Raw genomic sequence first — 18,611 nt, forward strand, 5'->3', positions numbered from 1 at the left:
GGGAAATAGATGCTAACTAAAAAAAAAAAAATTCCCATGTGGACATAAATCCTTCCAGCTCAGCCAAGTTCAGTTTTATAGTAAGCAATGAGAACAGACAAAATGGGAGTAATTCCTGTGTCCTGTTACGTACTCCAAGAAAAGGATTTTTCTGTTAAAGCAAAAATCCTAACTAAACCAAAATTGGCTGCAGAAAAATTGTCTCCCTTTTCACAAAGCAAGTGAAGGATTGTGCTCCTGAGACGGTGGAAATACCAGATAAAGAAAAGGAATCAGTTAGTCTGGCCTTTTGCGGAACCATTGCACGGCAAACTGTGTAGGGGGCCCTCGCTATTCGATAGGATTTGGGAGCCCAGCCTTTCCCTGCCTGCACAGGGCCATGACTTTGATGATCCATAAACCCTTTATATCCCAAGGGGAATGACCAGCCATCTGAGAAGACTGTAGGTACAAGCTTAAACACCTAAAGTGGCAGTCAACCCTGCAAACAAGTGTCCCCAGATACTTGCGGAGCCCTGTGTTGAATGTCTCTCAGCTGTGCATGGGCTTGTGGCAGAGTAGCTGAACCGTTGGCTGTACTAAACTACAGGAGCCTGCAAAGCACTTGTTGCTACACCCAAGGAACTGGTGAAAAAGCGCCCAATAATAACATCATTGCACACATTCATTCCTGAACTCCTTTTGAACACTGCTAAACAGCCCCAAACGCATAAGGAACCCTAAAGGGGAAGACTGTCATGTGCTTTGCCTAGTTCAAGGGCACTCACCAGTCAATGCTGCAGAGCTGGTAAGACCAGTCTTCAGCCATCAAGGCTTTCAGGAACTCAACTTTCCTCTCCGGCTGATTATTGCTCTGGACCATGGATTAGTACTTTAGAGGACTGTGCCAGGGAGTTCACCTGGTACACTGCCACCAGTCACTGCGGGCAATGATCTCCTGGGTAGGAGATCATTGCCCGCAGGATCCTGCACTGACCAGCGGCAGCATTACAGGCCATTCCCGCTCTTGCATGAGGAATCTAGGTACAGTCCCTCTTGGCCTACTGGCTGTAGCAACCAATTAAGTCCTCTTCTACCCCATCAGTGATGTGTCAGGAACAGGCCAGGATATAGGGGAACTAAAGACCACAAAAGGAAATCTTCAGAGAGACATAGGCAGGTACAGTGCCTTGAAAAAGGATTCATACCCCTTAAAATGTTCCATATTTTGTCATGTTACAACCAAAAATGTAAATGTATTTGATTGGTATTTTATGTGATGGACCAACACAAAGTGGCGCATAATTGTAAGGTGGGAGGAAAACAATTAATGGTTTTCAAAATTTTTTACAAATAAATATCTGAAATGTCCTATCACCTAATGACATTTTTTTTTTAAAACTAAGGCTTAGCTGAACTGGGTGGGGTGCCATTTTGGCCAGTGTCCTTTCATCTGAAGGTGGAAGAATAACCCAAGTAGTCATGAATATGAAGTCTTTTGTGCCCTGTGATGTATGATTAAGAAACTAAATTTTAATATCAATACAGTGAACTTGTGTTTTGATCCAATGAGCCACTGCTTAACCTCGGTTCCATTATGGAAGGAATTCCTTCCAGATATGGGCGAGCATGCAGCCCTCTCATTATGCATTTCAGTGCCAAAGAGGAGTGTGCTAAAAAGACCTGTATGTGAAAGGGTACTTTAACCACTTCTATACTGGGCACTTTTACCCCCTTCCTGCCCAGGCCAATTTTCAGGTTTCATGGCTCTCATACTTTGAATGACAATCGTGCGGTCATGCAACACTGTACAGAAACTAAATTTTTATCTTTTTGTTCATACAACTAGAGCTTTCTTTTGGTAGTATTTAATCACCACTGGGGTTTTTATTTTTTGCTAAATTTAACAAAAAAAGAGCAAAAAGCTTGAGAAAATTTCGCATTTTTCTTTGTTTGTTATAAAAGTTTGCAAATAATTGTTCTTCATAAATTTAGGCCAAGATGTATTCTGCTACATTTCTTTGGTGAAAATAACCTAAATCAGTATTTATTATTTAGTCTGTAGGAAAGTTATAGAGTTCACAAACTATGGGATATATCTGCAAATTGATCAATCCTGAAGTACTGATGGCCAATCTAATTTCTTGAGGCCCAAAAATGTCAGAACAGTACTACTTTGCAAAAAGGGGTCCCCCAAATGACCCCTTTTTGCAAAGTAGACAGTCCGACATTTCATAACAGGCGAGTTTTTTGAAGTTGTAATTTTTTATAAAATTAAGAAATCAAAAAAAATTATTTACACAATTTTTTTTGTTTTACATACTGTCACCAGTGCAGTACAGCGTCATCATATAGCTGGTGTGGTAGTGATCAGGGACACTGACTGGTGACAATACAAAAAAGTAGTTATTTTTTTCACTTTTTTATTTTATTAAATTCTCTAAGATTTTTTTTCATATTACACTATGACCAAAGCAGTATAACATTACCATAGTAACATTGTATTACTTTGGGGAAGTGATCAGTATTTTTTTTTTTTCACAATTTGCTTATAGCAAAGAATTTTTTTGCTATAACCAAGCCTTTAACTGAATGAAATCGATTCATTCAGGTTTTTTGCTGTGATTGGCCACAGCTAATCACATGACACAGGTGGGCTGTGATTGACCCAGCCTGTGCATGTGATCACTGTAACCATTCACAGCTAGACACACTTGTATACAATGGATGGCATGAAAGGAAGCCATCCATTGTATACAACTGTCATGTGACCTGCTGTGATTGGTCACAGCAGGTCACGTTACTGGCAACGGGGCCGGTACACAGATCTGTCTTTGGCCGAGGTACACAGCCGGTGACAGATCTCGCCACAGCGCGGCCCTGCACAAACCACGATCCGGGAAGGACATCATAGGACGCCCACCCGGACCGACGAGAGTGGTTAACTGATTTTGTATTGATCACACCTATGACTAATGCTGGCAAAGGGTGAAATGCATTAGCATGATTGTTGAAAGCTGTTAGTAACTTTGGAATTAGTTATATTGAAGAAAATACGCCAGCTCACCTATTCCGTATCTTAGCCAGGAACAAGCTTTAGCTGTGCACTCCAGGTTTCAGAATTCCTAATTTTCAACAGGTAGAACAGGTCCATTCAGCAATGCAATGCAGTGTGTATCGGCAGTAAATCACTATTTATTTTATTTATTTCAGTTACTTCTATAGCGCCGTCAATTTACGCAGCACTTTACATATATATCGTACCTTCACATCAGTCCCTAACCCTCAGGGGGCATACAATCTAAGGTCCCTAACTTACATCCATACACATACTAGGGCCAATTTAGACAGGATTCAATTAACCTACCAGCATGGAGTGTGGGAGGAAACCGGAGTACCTGGAGGAAACCCACGCAGGCACAGGGAGAACATGCAAACTCCAGGCAGGTGGTGCCGAGGTTGAGATTCAAACCAATGACCCTAGTACTGCCAGGCAGAAGTGCTAACCATTTAGACCCGAAAGCTTTCACATGGGTAGGTTTTCCTTTGCCTTGTGTCAGCTCTAACCAGGCTAAGCTGGAGTTTTTTTTTCACCATAGCTATAACACATGATCTACATTCCAACAAAATGTTGTTATAAAATAAATTAAAAAAGTTTTCTGGCAACTCAAGAAGTGTCATCTGATCTTTATTTAATTTAGTATTTGCACAGAAATCGAGAGAGACAAAAACAAATAGAACAAAAAACAAAAAAAAAATGAAAACAAAACAAAAAAGGTGAGAGACAAATAGTGAGAGGTAGAGTGACAGAAATGAAAAATATACATTATATATATATATATTTATATACGTCGGGGCAGGACTGACAGAGCAAAACCCTCAATTGTTCGCCCAAAAAAAAAAAAATTAAAATTATAGCAGAGGTGTCAGACATTGTACAGTCCCCGGCCTTCCTCTTCCCCCACAACAAGACAAAAAAAACCCAAAACAAAACGAAAAAAAAAAAAAACGTATGCACACAACAAACCCAAAAATCACAGAGATTAAATCAAACATAAGGCAGAAGACAGCACCCCCACCCACCCTAGCGCTCAAGGTGGGGGCAGTGAGATGGTTTGGAGACCTGGTGAAAGAGTTCTGGGAGCAATGCTCTGCAGACTGAGACCTGTTATGCAAGCCCAGGTTAAGATTTGGGCTTTGGTAATGCAGACTAGGTCATTTACGAGTTAAAACTAGTCATGGGACACGCGAGCATAAAAGTTCACCCATGTACATAAAGATTGGTCAGAAGACATGGTAGCTGCTATAGCGTCTCTCTGACTTGCTTCTCTATTTGATGTGATACTAACAAGGGAATAAACACGTTGGCAATGGCAGCTCCCATGTTTCTATTATGACGGGACTTAAAAATAAAATAAAAATGGTGCCAAGGTACCAAGATAAGCTCCAGACTCCTGGTGGGGTAGATTTTGGCCTTTTTTGTTCCAATGTTTTACCCAAATAACTAGGTACCAAGATAAGCTCCAGACTCCTGATGGGGTAGATTTTGGCCTTTTTTGTTCCAATGTTTTACCCAAGTAACTAGTCTATTTTCACTACAAGCAGCATGGCGCTGGCAGTGTGGTTTATCTCAAAACACTGTTCTGTTTCTTGACTGGTAAGTATCTCATACAGAAGACTACTAAAGTGTAAAAAACGACCGTTAATCCAATGAACTCACAGCTGTAAATTACCTATTGAGTTTAGGGTCAGCTCACCCAAATGTTTATAGTCCCGAGAGAACGGACTGCAGTCTCCGCTGATGTGTTTTGACCCAGCTAGATCTTACCTGCTTCAATTAAGACCTGGTTGGATTGAAACCTACCCAGCTAGCAACAGAATCATTTCACATTTTTACCAACAGTGACCTTTCCTACGCAAACAAGCTTGAATTTCCCTTCTTCACAAAGACTGATTTTTGTTTGGTGCAGCTTCATGCCGGCAAAGCAAACTAAAGAGGACAGTCAAGCAGTACATGGCACATGTCCACGACGTAACCAGGCTTGCTTTGATTTGCATGAACCCTGCTCAGGAGGGAGAAGCAAATCCATCTACCGATTGGTGAATCTAGCATTGTACAGGGATTGGGGTCTTGCTGATCCTCCATAATTATGAATTTGGTTTTACTGCACAAATCCATTTGCTCAGTTCTGCTCCACTGTCAAGCCTGTTCTTCTGGGCAATTGATGTGTGATAAAAAAACAAAACAAAACAGAACTTTTCTTTACACGCAAACAAGGGATTAAACTATGTAACAGCGCAAAGAAAATATTAGGTATGCATGAATGAAAACCTTGTCATCCTAATGGCCATGTGACACCAATTCATGTGACACATTGGTAATTGTTGGTGATTCAACACCAACAATAGAATCACCAGAAGGCAACTGCCACTTTCCCTGACAGAGGCTTCTTCCTTGCAGTAAGAAAGCTGTCCCCGCAGCTAGTTTTGGTAGTAAGTGTGTGGTGCCACAGAAGAAAGAGAATAGAGTTTTAACTATTTGGTAACCAGAGAGGTGTTGGGAGTGGCAGAGCTCCAGACCTTGGTGCTCAACACCGATCCTCAAAGCGGTCTATATTTCAGGTCACTTCAAAGACATGCAGTTTGTGGGCCTTGCCACTATTGTTTCAATGTATCAGAACTTACTAGTGCGACACCTAGCTTAAAAGGACTGCAGACGCAAAAAATAAATAAATTTGCCCACAAGTATAAAATGCAGGTATCTCAGCTTTAAGCGCCTCCAATGATGGGTTTTCCTGTTCAAGCAAAGCATGGTCAATCTCTGGTAGTCTTAGAGCTTGCTGACCCCCTTCTGTCTTGCAAACATTTCTTTTAGCTGATCACAGTTAGACGTCACCTCACTGGTTATTAGGAATGTGCGGGAGAAGACAGTAGAGAAAGCTACGCCTAATCAATGTCATGGTATTTATGCAGAGCAGCGGGAGTGAAAGCTGTAGATCAGGGGTGTCAAACTGGAGGAACTCCAGCTGTTGCGGAACTACAAGTCCCATCATGCCTCTGCCTTTGGGAGTCATGCTTGTAACTGTCAATCCTATAATGCCTCATGGGACTTGTAGTTTGGCAACAGCTGTTTGACACCCGTGCTGTAGCAGGTATGTGCAACACTGATGTGCCTGCACCTGCCAGCAATTTTTGGATAAAGAACACTAGTCAAGTTTGGGATTTTGAAATGACCTGAAAATTAATTCCCACATCACATTTGTGCAAGCTTACTTATTAAAGATTTACTCCCTTTGTCAGAGTATGCTTTCAGAGCAAAAAAGGCTTTGTTTCAACTTGTAGATAAGTCAGGCTCAGTATACAAGCCTGGGCCTTCAACCTTTCTCAAGCACAAATTGATTTGAAGACTAGTACAGTAGACCGGTATTTTCAGGCACCACAAGGAGCCTGCACTTAAACAGCAATGTAAGATTTTTGGATGACAGGGTCACTTTAAAACATTTCCAAGTTCTTTCATTTCATAGAACTTTTTTTTTTATGGTTGACAAATTCCTGTTGGTCATACTTTCCTTTCTTTTTATTGGTCTTTATTGGTCAGAGAGGAAGGATTCTATTGGAGAAACCACACAGCAGTTCCTTATTTAGTAGAAAGGAAGAACATCTGTTTTTGCCTACAGTAGCAGTGCAAACAGTTATTGCTAGCAGTAACCAATAGCTACCAAACACAAAACCAATTTAAAGACTAAGTTAGGAACGTGTTACATGTTCCACCCGTTTTTAGGGCGGAACATGGAACATGTTCCCAAAGCTGCAGCCGTGCCTGCCGCCCCCCTCTCTCTCTGACATAGTACAGGGAAACTTCTGTCAGATTTGAAAACAGAGTTCTGTGAACGAGTGCCTACAAATCCTGGCAGCCTTAGCGGATGCGGGCTTGTAGTTTTCAATGAACTACCATGGCATCGTGGTAGTTCACTGAAGCTTTCTGCCAGAATATCTGCTTGTTTGTACATCCCAAGAAGATATTCTGACAGATCTTCAGGAGACCTGCATGGCATAGGCCAGGGGTGTCAAACTGCTGGCCCTCCAGCAGTTGCGAAACTACAAGTCCCATCATGCCTCTGCCTTTGGGAGTCATGCTTGTAACGGTCTGTCTTGCAATGCCTCATGGGACTTGTAGTTTGGCAACAGCTGGAGGGCCGCCAGTTTGACACCCGTGATATAAGCAATCTACTGATCGCTGGTGCAATGCTTTACAGGCTCCGTTGGACAAAAATAATGCACATTTTATTACCTGCAAAAAAATGTGAATTTATTATTTTTGTCCAAAAGGTGAACTTATCCTTCAACCCACATATTGTAACCAGTGGATTTCTGATTGGCAGTTATGGATGTTGGGTAACCCCCCAAAAACTTATTTCAGTTATGGGCAGATCTCCCCAAGAATCTTCTGGCTCTGACATGTAACATCAGCGACTCTCAGTCTTCCTGTTCTTTAACAACTACCCTCCTGGAAACTACAAGAATCCCAGAGAGAAACACAAAGTCAGCAGGTAACCCAACCAGCCACTTTCCTAATTGGGAATATCAAAGCAGGCCCCTTAAATTCCTCAAGTAGTCCCTATGGGTTCTCCACCCCCCCATAAGTTGCAGTCCTTCCAAAAGGAGCATCCATTTTACCGATGCATTTTCCCTATCAGAAAACAGGAGACTTACAAGGGACAATAGCAGCAGTGGGATGGGCCCAATGGTTGTCAAATGCTGACGAAAGTCCCTACTTACAAGCCAGTTGGTGATTCTACTCAGGAGTGCCTACCCATTACCCACATAGTAGTTCATTAGAGTGAACTGACCCTTTATATAACCCATCTGTGGTCACTGTATGTATACTTTAGGATTTGTTGCCTGTGCACTACATAAGTGCTCTTAAATTATGGTTTGCAGCATTGGTATAAGCATTCCCATACATGAAAAAGATACAGTGGGCTTTGTTTGCAAAAAGGTCCAAAGCCTGAACTGGGCTGTCCATATATTGCCCCTTTAATTTCTCCATATTGCACAAAGAGATTGAAAAAGAATTGGTTGCTATGGGTAACAAGAATACTGCTTCTGCACAAAAAAGTTTGATGAATAAAGGCCTGGATGGGCCATGGGTGACAAAACAGGAGCAAAGCACCATGGGAAATGTCTGCAGAGCATTGCCCTATCCAAAAAGGGGGGCTGAACTAGGGTCAGTAAGGCATCACTGAAGGTAAAAAGAGAAGGAGAGAGCATGGGGTGGAAGAGGACATGGGAGGGGATCGAGATGTTGTCACTTCCCATTGTCCCTTAAAAGATATCTGGGCAGGCATTCCAATCCTGCCGTTCTTTAGCATCCCAGTAAGTGCCGCGGTAGATGTGTGTCATTTCCTTGGTCACAGGATCCATCTTGCGGTCAAACCACAGTGGTTTGTAGGGATCCACTGGAGAATCTGAAGAAAACCAAAAAAACAAGGTAAAATTAAAGGATGACTCTGGTCTAAAAGTGTGACTATCTGCAACGATCAATATGCAACCCCACTATCTGACAACCTTTACAAAACGTATGTCTGTGCCAAACACACGCTATAGGAAAAAGTAAGTAATGCACTCACAATGACAAAAGATGAAGTTTTTGAAACAGCCCTATGATCCAGACAACTGCGGCAAACGGAGAAGAGAAAAAAAAAAGAACCCAAATGCCTCCAATCGAAGATGGTGACAGGTAATGGCTCATTCATACCTGCAATTTTTACTTTTTCCTTGCAGCAACTTTTTTCCTTAATGCATAAGGTCAGTTGAGTCTTCCTGTTTACAGCCTGTGCCAAACCTCACCAAATTTCTTTTCTTGGCAATAACTTTCCTTAGCTGTGACCTGCTGTAAATGACCCTCCGCCTATCAAGTACATTAAAGGAAACCTATAATAAGGTAATATAAAGGCTGTCAGTCTATTGCTTCAATGTATCTCCCAGCCTGTCAGCGGTAATGTACACTGACCCCTGGTTCACATATCTGTGTTCCTGCGGGGGCACTAAGAGCCCATTCATTTGAATGTACTCCCGTGCCCCGGGACACGCAGGAAAGAGGTCCCTTCACTTCTTCTGAAAATGCAGTCCTCGCGGGAACCTCTGTTCCCAGTGCAGTTGTGATTTCCAGTGTGGCTGGCATGCCATTAGAATTAATGGCACCCGCCCACGGGTCCGCATTCTTCTATGTGGGTGGCGCGGCTGCACGGATTTTTGTGCGAATCTGCAGTGGCACCACCCGCACATATATGAACCTAGCCTAAGTCACGCATGCGCAGCACAGTATATTTTACAGCACCACTCTGTACCGTGATGAAGTGACTCCTGTGCACATACAAGGGAGTGACACCATCATGGCCTAGCCATTCAAGTCTTCGAACAGAGCGAATTCAGAAGGAAGACTGGGGGAAGATGGGAGCGCATGTGCCTAGCTGGAGTGCAAGTGCTGGAGGGCAATGTTTGACAGGCAAGTCTACCATTATATAAATCAAAAGTGCCACGCTAATTACAACAATATACATCAAGTGACATAAATAAAGATATACGCGAGTCCTTGTACAGGTGCACAGATAATATAAATAGTTCCAAAAGGTAAAAATAGAACAAACTGTCTCAAATAATGGATGAAGGTCCTGGTCTGCACAATCAGTGGGTACTCAAAACACCATGACACCTTAAGTGCTCCACCACTTTGGGCACAATAGGACTCTGTAACAAAAAAAAACCCAAAAAAGTGTCAAATGCATTTGTGTATCTGTGCGGTCCCCGCTCAGGATAATTTGACTCCTCTGGGTTCCACTACATCCTCATGGGTGCCTCATCCAATGACAGGATGTAATCAAAAGCTGTTCTCTGGACAATGCTTTCATCTTTCTTTCTCTTCAGAAGGCCGCAATCTATGTTCTGTCATCTACTTCTGAAGATCCTAAAGCCAAGCCAGCCTTGATCACATGGTGTTGATTTACCGAAGACGAATAGGCTATTCACTTTGCAAGGGAATTTTTCTTAGCCTTGTGTTCTCTTTGTAAAGAATACCTGATTACCTTTTGTGTTCTGAAGAAACTGCTTTTTTTTTCATCTTGTGGAATGTCCCAAAGCACGGCGTATGAGCGGAGGGAAAAATGGCAACAAGCCAAATAGGCCCCAAAACAAACAAACGAGAACAGGTTTGAGCCTTGCACAGCAGCCTGCAATACCTGCCAACCAAACGTCACATCTTTAGAAGCCTAAATGTCCACCCGGCATGAATTCATAAAAGTATGAACCGAAGACCAGGTAGCAGCTTTACAAACTTATCTACCGAAGATTAATACTGAATACCCCAGGAAGCACCAACACTCCTGGCAGAATAAGCCATAACTGCGAAAAGCAGGAATTTGCTTTTCAGACTGCAACCTTGAGAAATAAGCTGACAGATCTAACAAGAAATGGTAGATTTCAAAGTTGCATGAACCTTCTGGTCCCCTTCAGAAAGCACAAAGAGTCACCACAGCAGTTACCTTCAGGTAAACTGACTGCACAAACATCATACAGACACCAGGCAAAATAAGACTTCCAAGTCTGATCATAAATGTTCCACAAAGTTACAGTTCGCACCTTCAGAAAGGTAAGGATGACAATTGCATACACTTGTTATTCCCAGGCCATGCTGTTTAAGCCAGAGACCAAGAGGAAGATCTGACTTTGCGACAAGAGGTCGGGTTGATCGGTATGAATCCACATTTCGTCCACCACCAAGTTTACTATATCTGAGTGTCACATCCTCCTGGGCCAGACTGGGGCAATCAGGATCACCTTCCATCCAAATGTGGAGAAGCAGGCAATTACTGGAACCAATCCCCCATGTGGCACTCTGCAACAGCTAAAAGCTGGCTTCTTCTCCTCTCTCTCCCACTGGTTTACAAGGGATCGGTTCCAGTAATTGCCCCCATGCCACCGCACCCAGCATCCTCCTTATACACGATACAATTCCCCATGCTGCTCAGGCTTCCTTATGTGCCCCCACCCCCACAGTGCTGTTGGCTTCTCTTCTTACCTTCCCACCTGCAGCTGCAAGCACACAAAAGGATAATTCTGAAGGATCCGTAAAGGATGTCACATCTACCAGCCCCTTCCTTTCCTGAAGTCAATACTGATCACTCATTGTGTTCATTCACTAATGCATAGTAAACTGTGCTTGTTTTTTTGGGGGGGACTGGAGGCCCTGTGATTTTTAACAGCAGCCCTGGTCGTCAGCATTTGCAAGGAGATCCACCAGCCCAAAGGCAGTCTTGTTCTGGGGTGTAAATGCATCAGGGGGTCCAATGACTGTGTCCTCCTGGAGGAGCCTGGAATAAAACTGGGCAAAAGTAGGAAACTGGGCAGCATGAGGCAACCACCTTTCCCAGAACCTTAATACAATGCCAAATCCAGGGGTGTGTCAGAGTTTTAAGCAGCTCCACCCAGTTCCCAGAGAAAGGTTGGGGTAAGGGTTAGTCACAATTGGATCGTATTCATAACCAGGCCTACATATTCCAACATTCAGGTAGGAACTCAGGCCAACATCTAATGTGGGGTGATGTTAAGGATCTGAGTCATCACACAATATGATACTCGGACCTCTGTTGAAAGAAATCTTACAAATCATTTGCAATGTCCAAATGTCTGTGAAGAAGTGCAAAGTCCCCCCTCCCAGAGTGATCTATAGATAAAATGTAATTCCGTGCACAGACAAAACACCCAAATGAGTAATTTGTTAAGTGGGCCTTCAGGGCACCCACCATGGAATAAAGTGCAAGGATTTCTCCAGACATTTGTCAGACACGGTATCCCTATGGTCAGGATCCCTATCTTTTAGAAGGCACCAAGCCCTTAGGGCTCTGACACCTCTACAGCTGCAATTGCCAGTTGTAAGGCGGTTTCCACTAGAGTGAAGGAGTCTTTAAATAAAGATTCCAGACAATTGTCCAAAGTATCTTTATATACCAGCGCTTTGTCCAGTGGAACCACAAAGAGACTTATTGAGAAATGGAACTGCTGGGTCCACCACTGGCATACTCCATTTCTTAGTCCAGTCCATGTATAATACATTCTTTACAGGCAAGGACTGGGATGCGGTGGCTGCTAGCCAAACCCATAAGAAGAAGGGTCAGCTGCACTCCGGAGGATAGATGAATATAGTGTGTATTTATTAATCCATAGGATACACAAAACACCAGGACATGAATACAGGACCATGTGTGTGGCTGACCCTTCTTCCTATTGTATTGTGTGTGGTGGAGAGCCAGAGCCTGCACCTGCTGGGGATTGATCCGGATTGTTTGCCTGAGTGGTATACCTTTTGTTCTTTGAATTCAGCCAAACCCATAATCTTAAGAAACGTGAAGAGGATTCTGAAAGTGGTCATTTTAAATTGGTCCACAACATTTCTGTGAGAAAACCAACACAGGCCTTTTAGATTTGAGATTTAGCAATCTCAGGGTTCAGTCTACGGAGGAATGATTCACGTCCCCATCCTTCAGAAAATTTTCACCCCCTCCACTTCTGCCTTTAGCTGCTCCTCAGTGGTCTCCTCTTCCATCAACGGAAAGGGAGGAGGGGAAGGAGAGCATTTCTGTTTGTAATCCAGGCAATGCAAACCAAAAAGGACTCCAGCAAGCTTTTTCTGTAGGCCAGCAATGGAAGCCGAAAATTCTTCCCTTGATTCAAAGGAACAGAAGGAAGATGCCCCAGAGGTAAGTGGAAAGACCAGACAAAATGGAAGGAATAAAAACCACCAGGGAAGATATTGCAAGAGGGACTAAGGCCAGGTTCCTTCCAACCTGATAATAGCCATCGCTGAGACATGGCCCACCAGCAATATATTTGACCTCCTGCTATGAGAAGCAGTCCCAAGCCAGATGAGGGGAAAGCAAATATAAAACACCTGTATATACCCCTCAGTTTTTGGATGGGCTGTACTAGAGTAGGACCCACTATTTAGTATCAGAAACCACCTCCCTAAGGCAAGCACTGTAGCCAGGCAAAACAATACTTGCTGTGTCCACCATGTTAGTCAGCAAAGTCTGGGAATTCCAGTTCGGACAGCACATGGGACTCTCCAAGATGGCAGCCTTCTCTCAGCTTTCCCTTCCTAACATCACTGTGCCTGCATATGAATTGTACAGAGGGGGAGTGAAGCAATAGGAGAGCCCTTTGCATTTGCGCCAGAAAGTCGCGGTCCACCCCTAAACACCACTACAGTCTTGTAGCTTTTGGGGCAGCCTGGCACTGGTCCATGGGCTTGTAAAACATCTTTATTAAACACCTGGGTAAAAGTGCTTGTCCCTAGGATACAGCCACCTGAGGGACCCAATACCAGGGCACTCACCAGTCCACACCACACAACTTGTGGGGGCCCAAATGTCACCAATCTTGGCACAACACTAGGGCCTTGCGGACATGACTTCCCCAGCTGGGGATCACCATCATTGACCTACAAAGCACCCTGCTGTTTGGTCCTCCAGACAATAGATAACTGTTCAGGGTCCAGTGTCGAAGGATCATATTACAGGCTGTCCCCACATGTCTGAAGCACGGTCATTGTTCCATTCCTCTTAGAAATAGGCCATAGGCATCAGATCTGGATGACCTAGTCTCATGTTCCCAGTTGGGACGACTTGAGAACATATTATCTGGAAAATATATCATTTACAGAGACTACACAAGGATGACCATCACCTAAGACACTGGCAGAATAACTGAAGCTACTCCTAGGCGGCATTTCCTGTCTTTTTCCAGTTTCCAATCACCTGAAGCTGGCAGCATAACCCTATTGAAATGATATGAAGGTCACTTGTGTCCTGGGATGTATGATAAAGAAAACACATTGAGCATCAGAGCTGCTTCAAAGCAGAACTCCCAGCAAAAACTTCTTTATGTCCTTGTTGATTTCCTATCTTCACTGAATATGTCATTCATCTTCTGGCTCTCTCAGTAGTTGCTTTGAAATATCCTATTCATTTTCAAATCAAACTGTTAATTCTCATTGGTTTCCTTTTTGTAAGACCAGTGGCTGCTATGCCTCCTATTCCCCCAGCCACTAGTATTGGCACATCCCTTTTCTAGTGGTTTCTCCAGGAAGCAGTGATGTAATTCAGCCCCACTTGAAGTGGTGAGTAGACTGAGACTCTCAAGACACATTCAAAATATACAAGCCTACTGTAACCTCCCACATTCACTACAGTTCCCTGTGGTTGATGGGAATTGTAGTTTCCTTTTACTGTAGAGAGAGAGAGAACAGAGGATATGATGTAATCCCGGCTATTATACCTTGTCCTTGGCAGAGCAGATTCTGTTATCGTTTGAATTACTGGGATGAGGTTATGACAATTCAATTAGACTTTTCTCCTAAGTGGTAAGGTTTTTCAAAATTGTATTAACTGTTTAGTGTTTTGTGTAGGGGGGGGGGGTGTACTAATGGGTGATTTTTTTTTTGCCTATTCTGGAGTTCTTTAAAGTTGAGAATTAGCACTCTTTATTTAACAATGCCAAAATAACTACACTTACAATTTTATAATAAAAGTGGGACACTGGCCAAAGTGTTTCTTTTGGACAGTGTAGACAAGATAGAGATATCAGTGGCCCCCCCTCATATTTTACCAAGGCAGACTTGGCCGCCAAACTCCTGATCCCACTACCTACAGCACATTTGCTATATACTGCTACAAAGAACAGACTAGAAGAACAGAGACAACACGCCATTCCAACTGAACTACATGGTAAGATCATCCATGATGTGGTTGGCCAGAATCATCTGATGTCAGGGTGTAGAGGGAGCTGGGCTATCTCTGGTCTGGCCACTGCACAACAAGGTCTGCAGCAATCTGTCCAAGTTTTTACAACATTGCTCCAGATAACATATGGCAATCAGCTAAATAAATTAACATTTTGGGTAGAGGAAGTGGACACCACTCTATCAATAGGATTAATGTAGGTTGGAGAACTTTTTAAAAGGACTATCCAATACCAGATCTTCCCCCTCCCACCCCATACTCCCCAACACACACTGTAAACAGAAGCGCCAGCTGGAGCACAAAGGGGCTGAAAACTGGAGCCACGAAAACAGGAAAAAAAAATGGGGTTACATTATGTAGCAATTAGTCATGTCACCTTTGAAAACAAAGTAAACTCTCTTTGATTTTTCATACAGAATTATTTCAAACATTTTCTTATATGCCTTTATGACTGGGAGTTTGTTTCCTCTTACCACTTTCTCCAGCCCTCTCTCTGTCTGCTTCTCTCTTCCGCCTTGCAGTCCTCTGCTTTTCCTCCAGTCTCTGTTTCTCTAGATTGGCCTCATCCCAGTTGCCATTCTCCATCAGCCTCTGATCAGGACGCAGGCGGCTATCTGACATAGCGACGCCTTCCTCTAGAGCATTCAGTGAGAGAGCAAGCTCCGAAAAGTAATACATATACTCTGCATTCTTCCTAAAGTCAATGATAAAAACAAATGATTAAAGCCCACTTCTCCTGTACTGGGAAACAAGAAGCTTTGAATAAGTAGGGTAAGAATATTGGAGACTTTTATTTATTATTCTTCCAGTCATGTCATTTGCATGATTTCTTAACAGTAATGTTTAAAGGGCGCCAGTCCACTCAAATGTAGTATTTAGTTATAAATGAAGCCTTATTCAAATACTACTTGTATTCCTGTCCACATGGGAGTTTTGGGTGTTTCCACCTGCCTTTGTTTCTATGAGAGAACTACATTTTTAAATCAGTTTTAAACCCAAAAGCAAACATGTATTATATTGCACCTTAACAATTCTTAAAATGTGGTGGCTGCATTGGTTTTCTTTTTTACACTATCTTTCCATTATTTTCACCTGGTGATCCAGCCACTATGTCTGTTATTTTTCAAAAGAACAAGCTCTCTTGCAGTGACAGGGATAAGACAAACCATTTACCACTGAAACCGGTGCATACAATGATCAGCCTTAATTTATGTAAAACCTTTACCCCAAAAGGAAAAACAAACTGTTTGCTGTAACTGCCTTTAAAGTGTTAGCTGAAGTTTGGCTTCAATTTGTTTTTTGTAAACATGCTAGTTCATTTAACACTCCCCTCACCCCAGACTGACAATGCTACTGTCCAAAAGTCCCACTTTGCTTCTTCATCCAGAGTGTGGGCACTTTCATGGTGGGCCTATTCATTGTATAATATCAGCATTGTAAAATTGGATTTTTTTCTACATACATACCTGTAAAATCCATTTCTTAGAGTACATCACAGGACACAGAGCAGGCCATAATAATGACTATGTGGGTTATATGCCACCTATAAGTGAATGGACACTGGCCGACCAATCAAATAAGAAATCCTCCCCCATATAACCCCTCCTACACAGTAAGTACTCAAAAAAGCAAGCAATAAAAAAATCAAGAAAGAGGGGAAGGACCTCTGTGTCCCATAATGTACTCCAGGAAATGGATTTTAAAGGTAAGTATGTAGAAAAAAAATCCAATTTTCTTTCTCGTACATTACAGGACACAGAACGGGCCATAATAATGACTATGTGGGACGTCCGAAAGCGATAACCTTGAGGGGTGGGTGACATTACAATAAACACAGCCAAAATCCCAAAAGGAAGCTATTCAGCTATATATATAACACTGTGGCCAAAAGCAGAATCCTCCGTGGCTCTGATACCCACCTGGTAAAACCATGTGAATGTGTGAACCGAAGACCATGTAGCACCCTTGCAAACCTGAGCAACTGATGCCTGGTGGAGGATAGCCCAAGATGCCCCCACACTCCTGGTAGAGTGTGCTTTCACCCGCAAGAGTGGAACCTTGCTCTTCAAACCATAGGCTTGAATGATTAACTTACGAATCCACTTACAAATAGTTGATTTAAATGCCGTCTGTCCTCTCCTGGGATAATCCGGTAAAATAAACAAGGAATCAGTCTTTCTAATCTGTGCCATCATTCTTAAAAAGACTCTTATTGCCCGAACTACATCCAGGGCATGAAAAGATCTTTCTTTTGCCGACTATGGCCTAGGAAAGAATGAAGGCAGAACAATGTCCTGATTAAGATGAAAACTAGAAATTACCTTTGGCAAAAAGGACGGATGAGGCCGTAACACCACCTTATCGTGATGTAAAACCAAAAATGGTTCCCTACAAGAAAGAGCTGCCAATTCCGATGCCCTTCTTGCAGAGGTGATTGTCACCAAAAACAGAACTAATGGAATCTCCCTACTAGGTTCATGGTGATTTCTGTAAAACTGCCAAGACCAAGTTTAAGTCCCAAGGTCACAGGGGCTGTCTGACACGGGGGAACAGTATGCATCACTCCCTTAAAAAAAGTACAAACCGATCCAGTCTTTGGAAGAAAACAGCCAAGGCTGAAACCTGACCCTTGATAGTACCAATAGCCAATTTCTTTTCTACTCCTGATTGGGAGAATTTTGTCTTTTCTCCAATCAAATACTTCCGGGGGTGCCAATTTCGACCCTCACACCAAGAAATATATGCCTTCCAGGCTCTATAATAAATGTTAATAAAAACCAGCTTCCTTGCATTCAACATTGTGTGGATAACCGAGTCTGACACTCCCCTATCTTTCAAGATTTGGGTCTCAACAGCCATGCTGTCAAATTCAGTGACCGTAAAGCTGGCTGCAATACAGGTCCCTGAGACAGCAGGTCTGGCTGATCTGGCGGAGGCCATGGATAACCCACTGCTAGCCTGACAATGTCCACATACCAACACCTCCTAGGCCAGGCTGGTGCTACTAATATCACTGGAATCACCTTATCTTGAATCCTGTGTAATAGCCGCAGGAGTAACTGAATCAGGGGAATGGTATAGATTATGGAAAATTGATCCCACGGTATCACCAAGGCATCTACCCCTATCACAAGAGGGTCTCACGTCCTGGACACAAACCTGTCCACCTTGATGTTGAACCTTGACGCCAATAGATCTATGTCCGGGTACCCAAAATGCTGGTAGATTGCCGAGAACACCTCAGGATGCAGAGCAAATCCCCCGGAAACAACCGCCGAAGACTGGGGTAGTCCGCCTGCCAATTCTCTATCCCTAGAATGAATACTGCTGACAGAACTGGAACATGCCCTTCTGTCCGAGCCAGAATGAGATCTACCTTCTGCTGAGCCCTCTGGCTCTTGATACCACCTTGGTGGTTGATTTATGACACTGCTGTAGCATTGTCAGACTGGACACTGACTGGCCAACGATGAAGCCTGGTCCAAAATCTCAGGGCAAGCCGCACGCCCGAAGCTCCAGGATATTGATGGGAAGGATCTTTTCATGTGGCAACCACATCCCCTGGACTGTGGTCCCTTCAAGAACAGCCCTCCAACCCGAGAGGCTGGCATCGGTTGTTACCAGCTTCCAAATCACTGGTGGGAAAGATCTTCCCTTTTCCAAATTCCACACTTCCAACCACCAATTCAAGCTTTGCAACACCCGGGGGGACAGAAACATGTGGCAATCCAGCAAAATCTTTTTGTTCCATGCCGACAAAATATGCCTCTGCAAAGGCCTTGAGTAGAATTGTGCATGGGGCACTGCCCCCATTAACCTCATGCAGAGATGAATGAA

At 43.2% G+C, this 18,611-nt stretch overlaps 1 protein-coding gene across 1 annotated transcript in view; it reads right to left on the reverse strand.

Annotated features, from left to right (window-relative positions):
• Positions 1-3,651: 3,651 nt before the first annotated feature.
• The window catches only part of LOC149457476 (oxysterol-binding protein 1-like), a 49,913-nt gene continuing 34,953 nt past the window's right edge, over positions 3,652-18,611 (reverse strand). The window contains exons 13-14 of the mRNA XM_089683698.1: positions 15,248-15,468; positions 3,652-8,447 (exon numbers count right to left, since the gene is read on the reverse strand). Of these exons, the coding sequence (XP_089539824.1) occupies positions 8,305-8,447; positions 15,248-15,468 (364 nt within the window). The 3' untranslated portion in view covers positions 3,652-8,304. The remainder of the gene's footprint in view (positions 8,448-15,247; positions 15,469-18,611) is intronic.

This window comes from Staurois parvus, unplaced genomic scaffold, assembly GCF_062004578.1.
Source record: "Staurois parvus isolate SC_StPar_1 unplaced genomic scaffold, SC_StPar_1.0 ptg000320l, whole genome shotgun sequence".
NCBI classification, from domain to species: Eukaryota; Metazoa; Chordata; class Amphibia; order Anura; family Ranidae; genus Staurois; species Staurois parvus.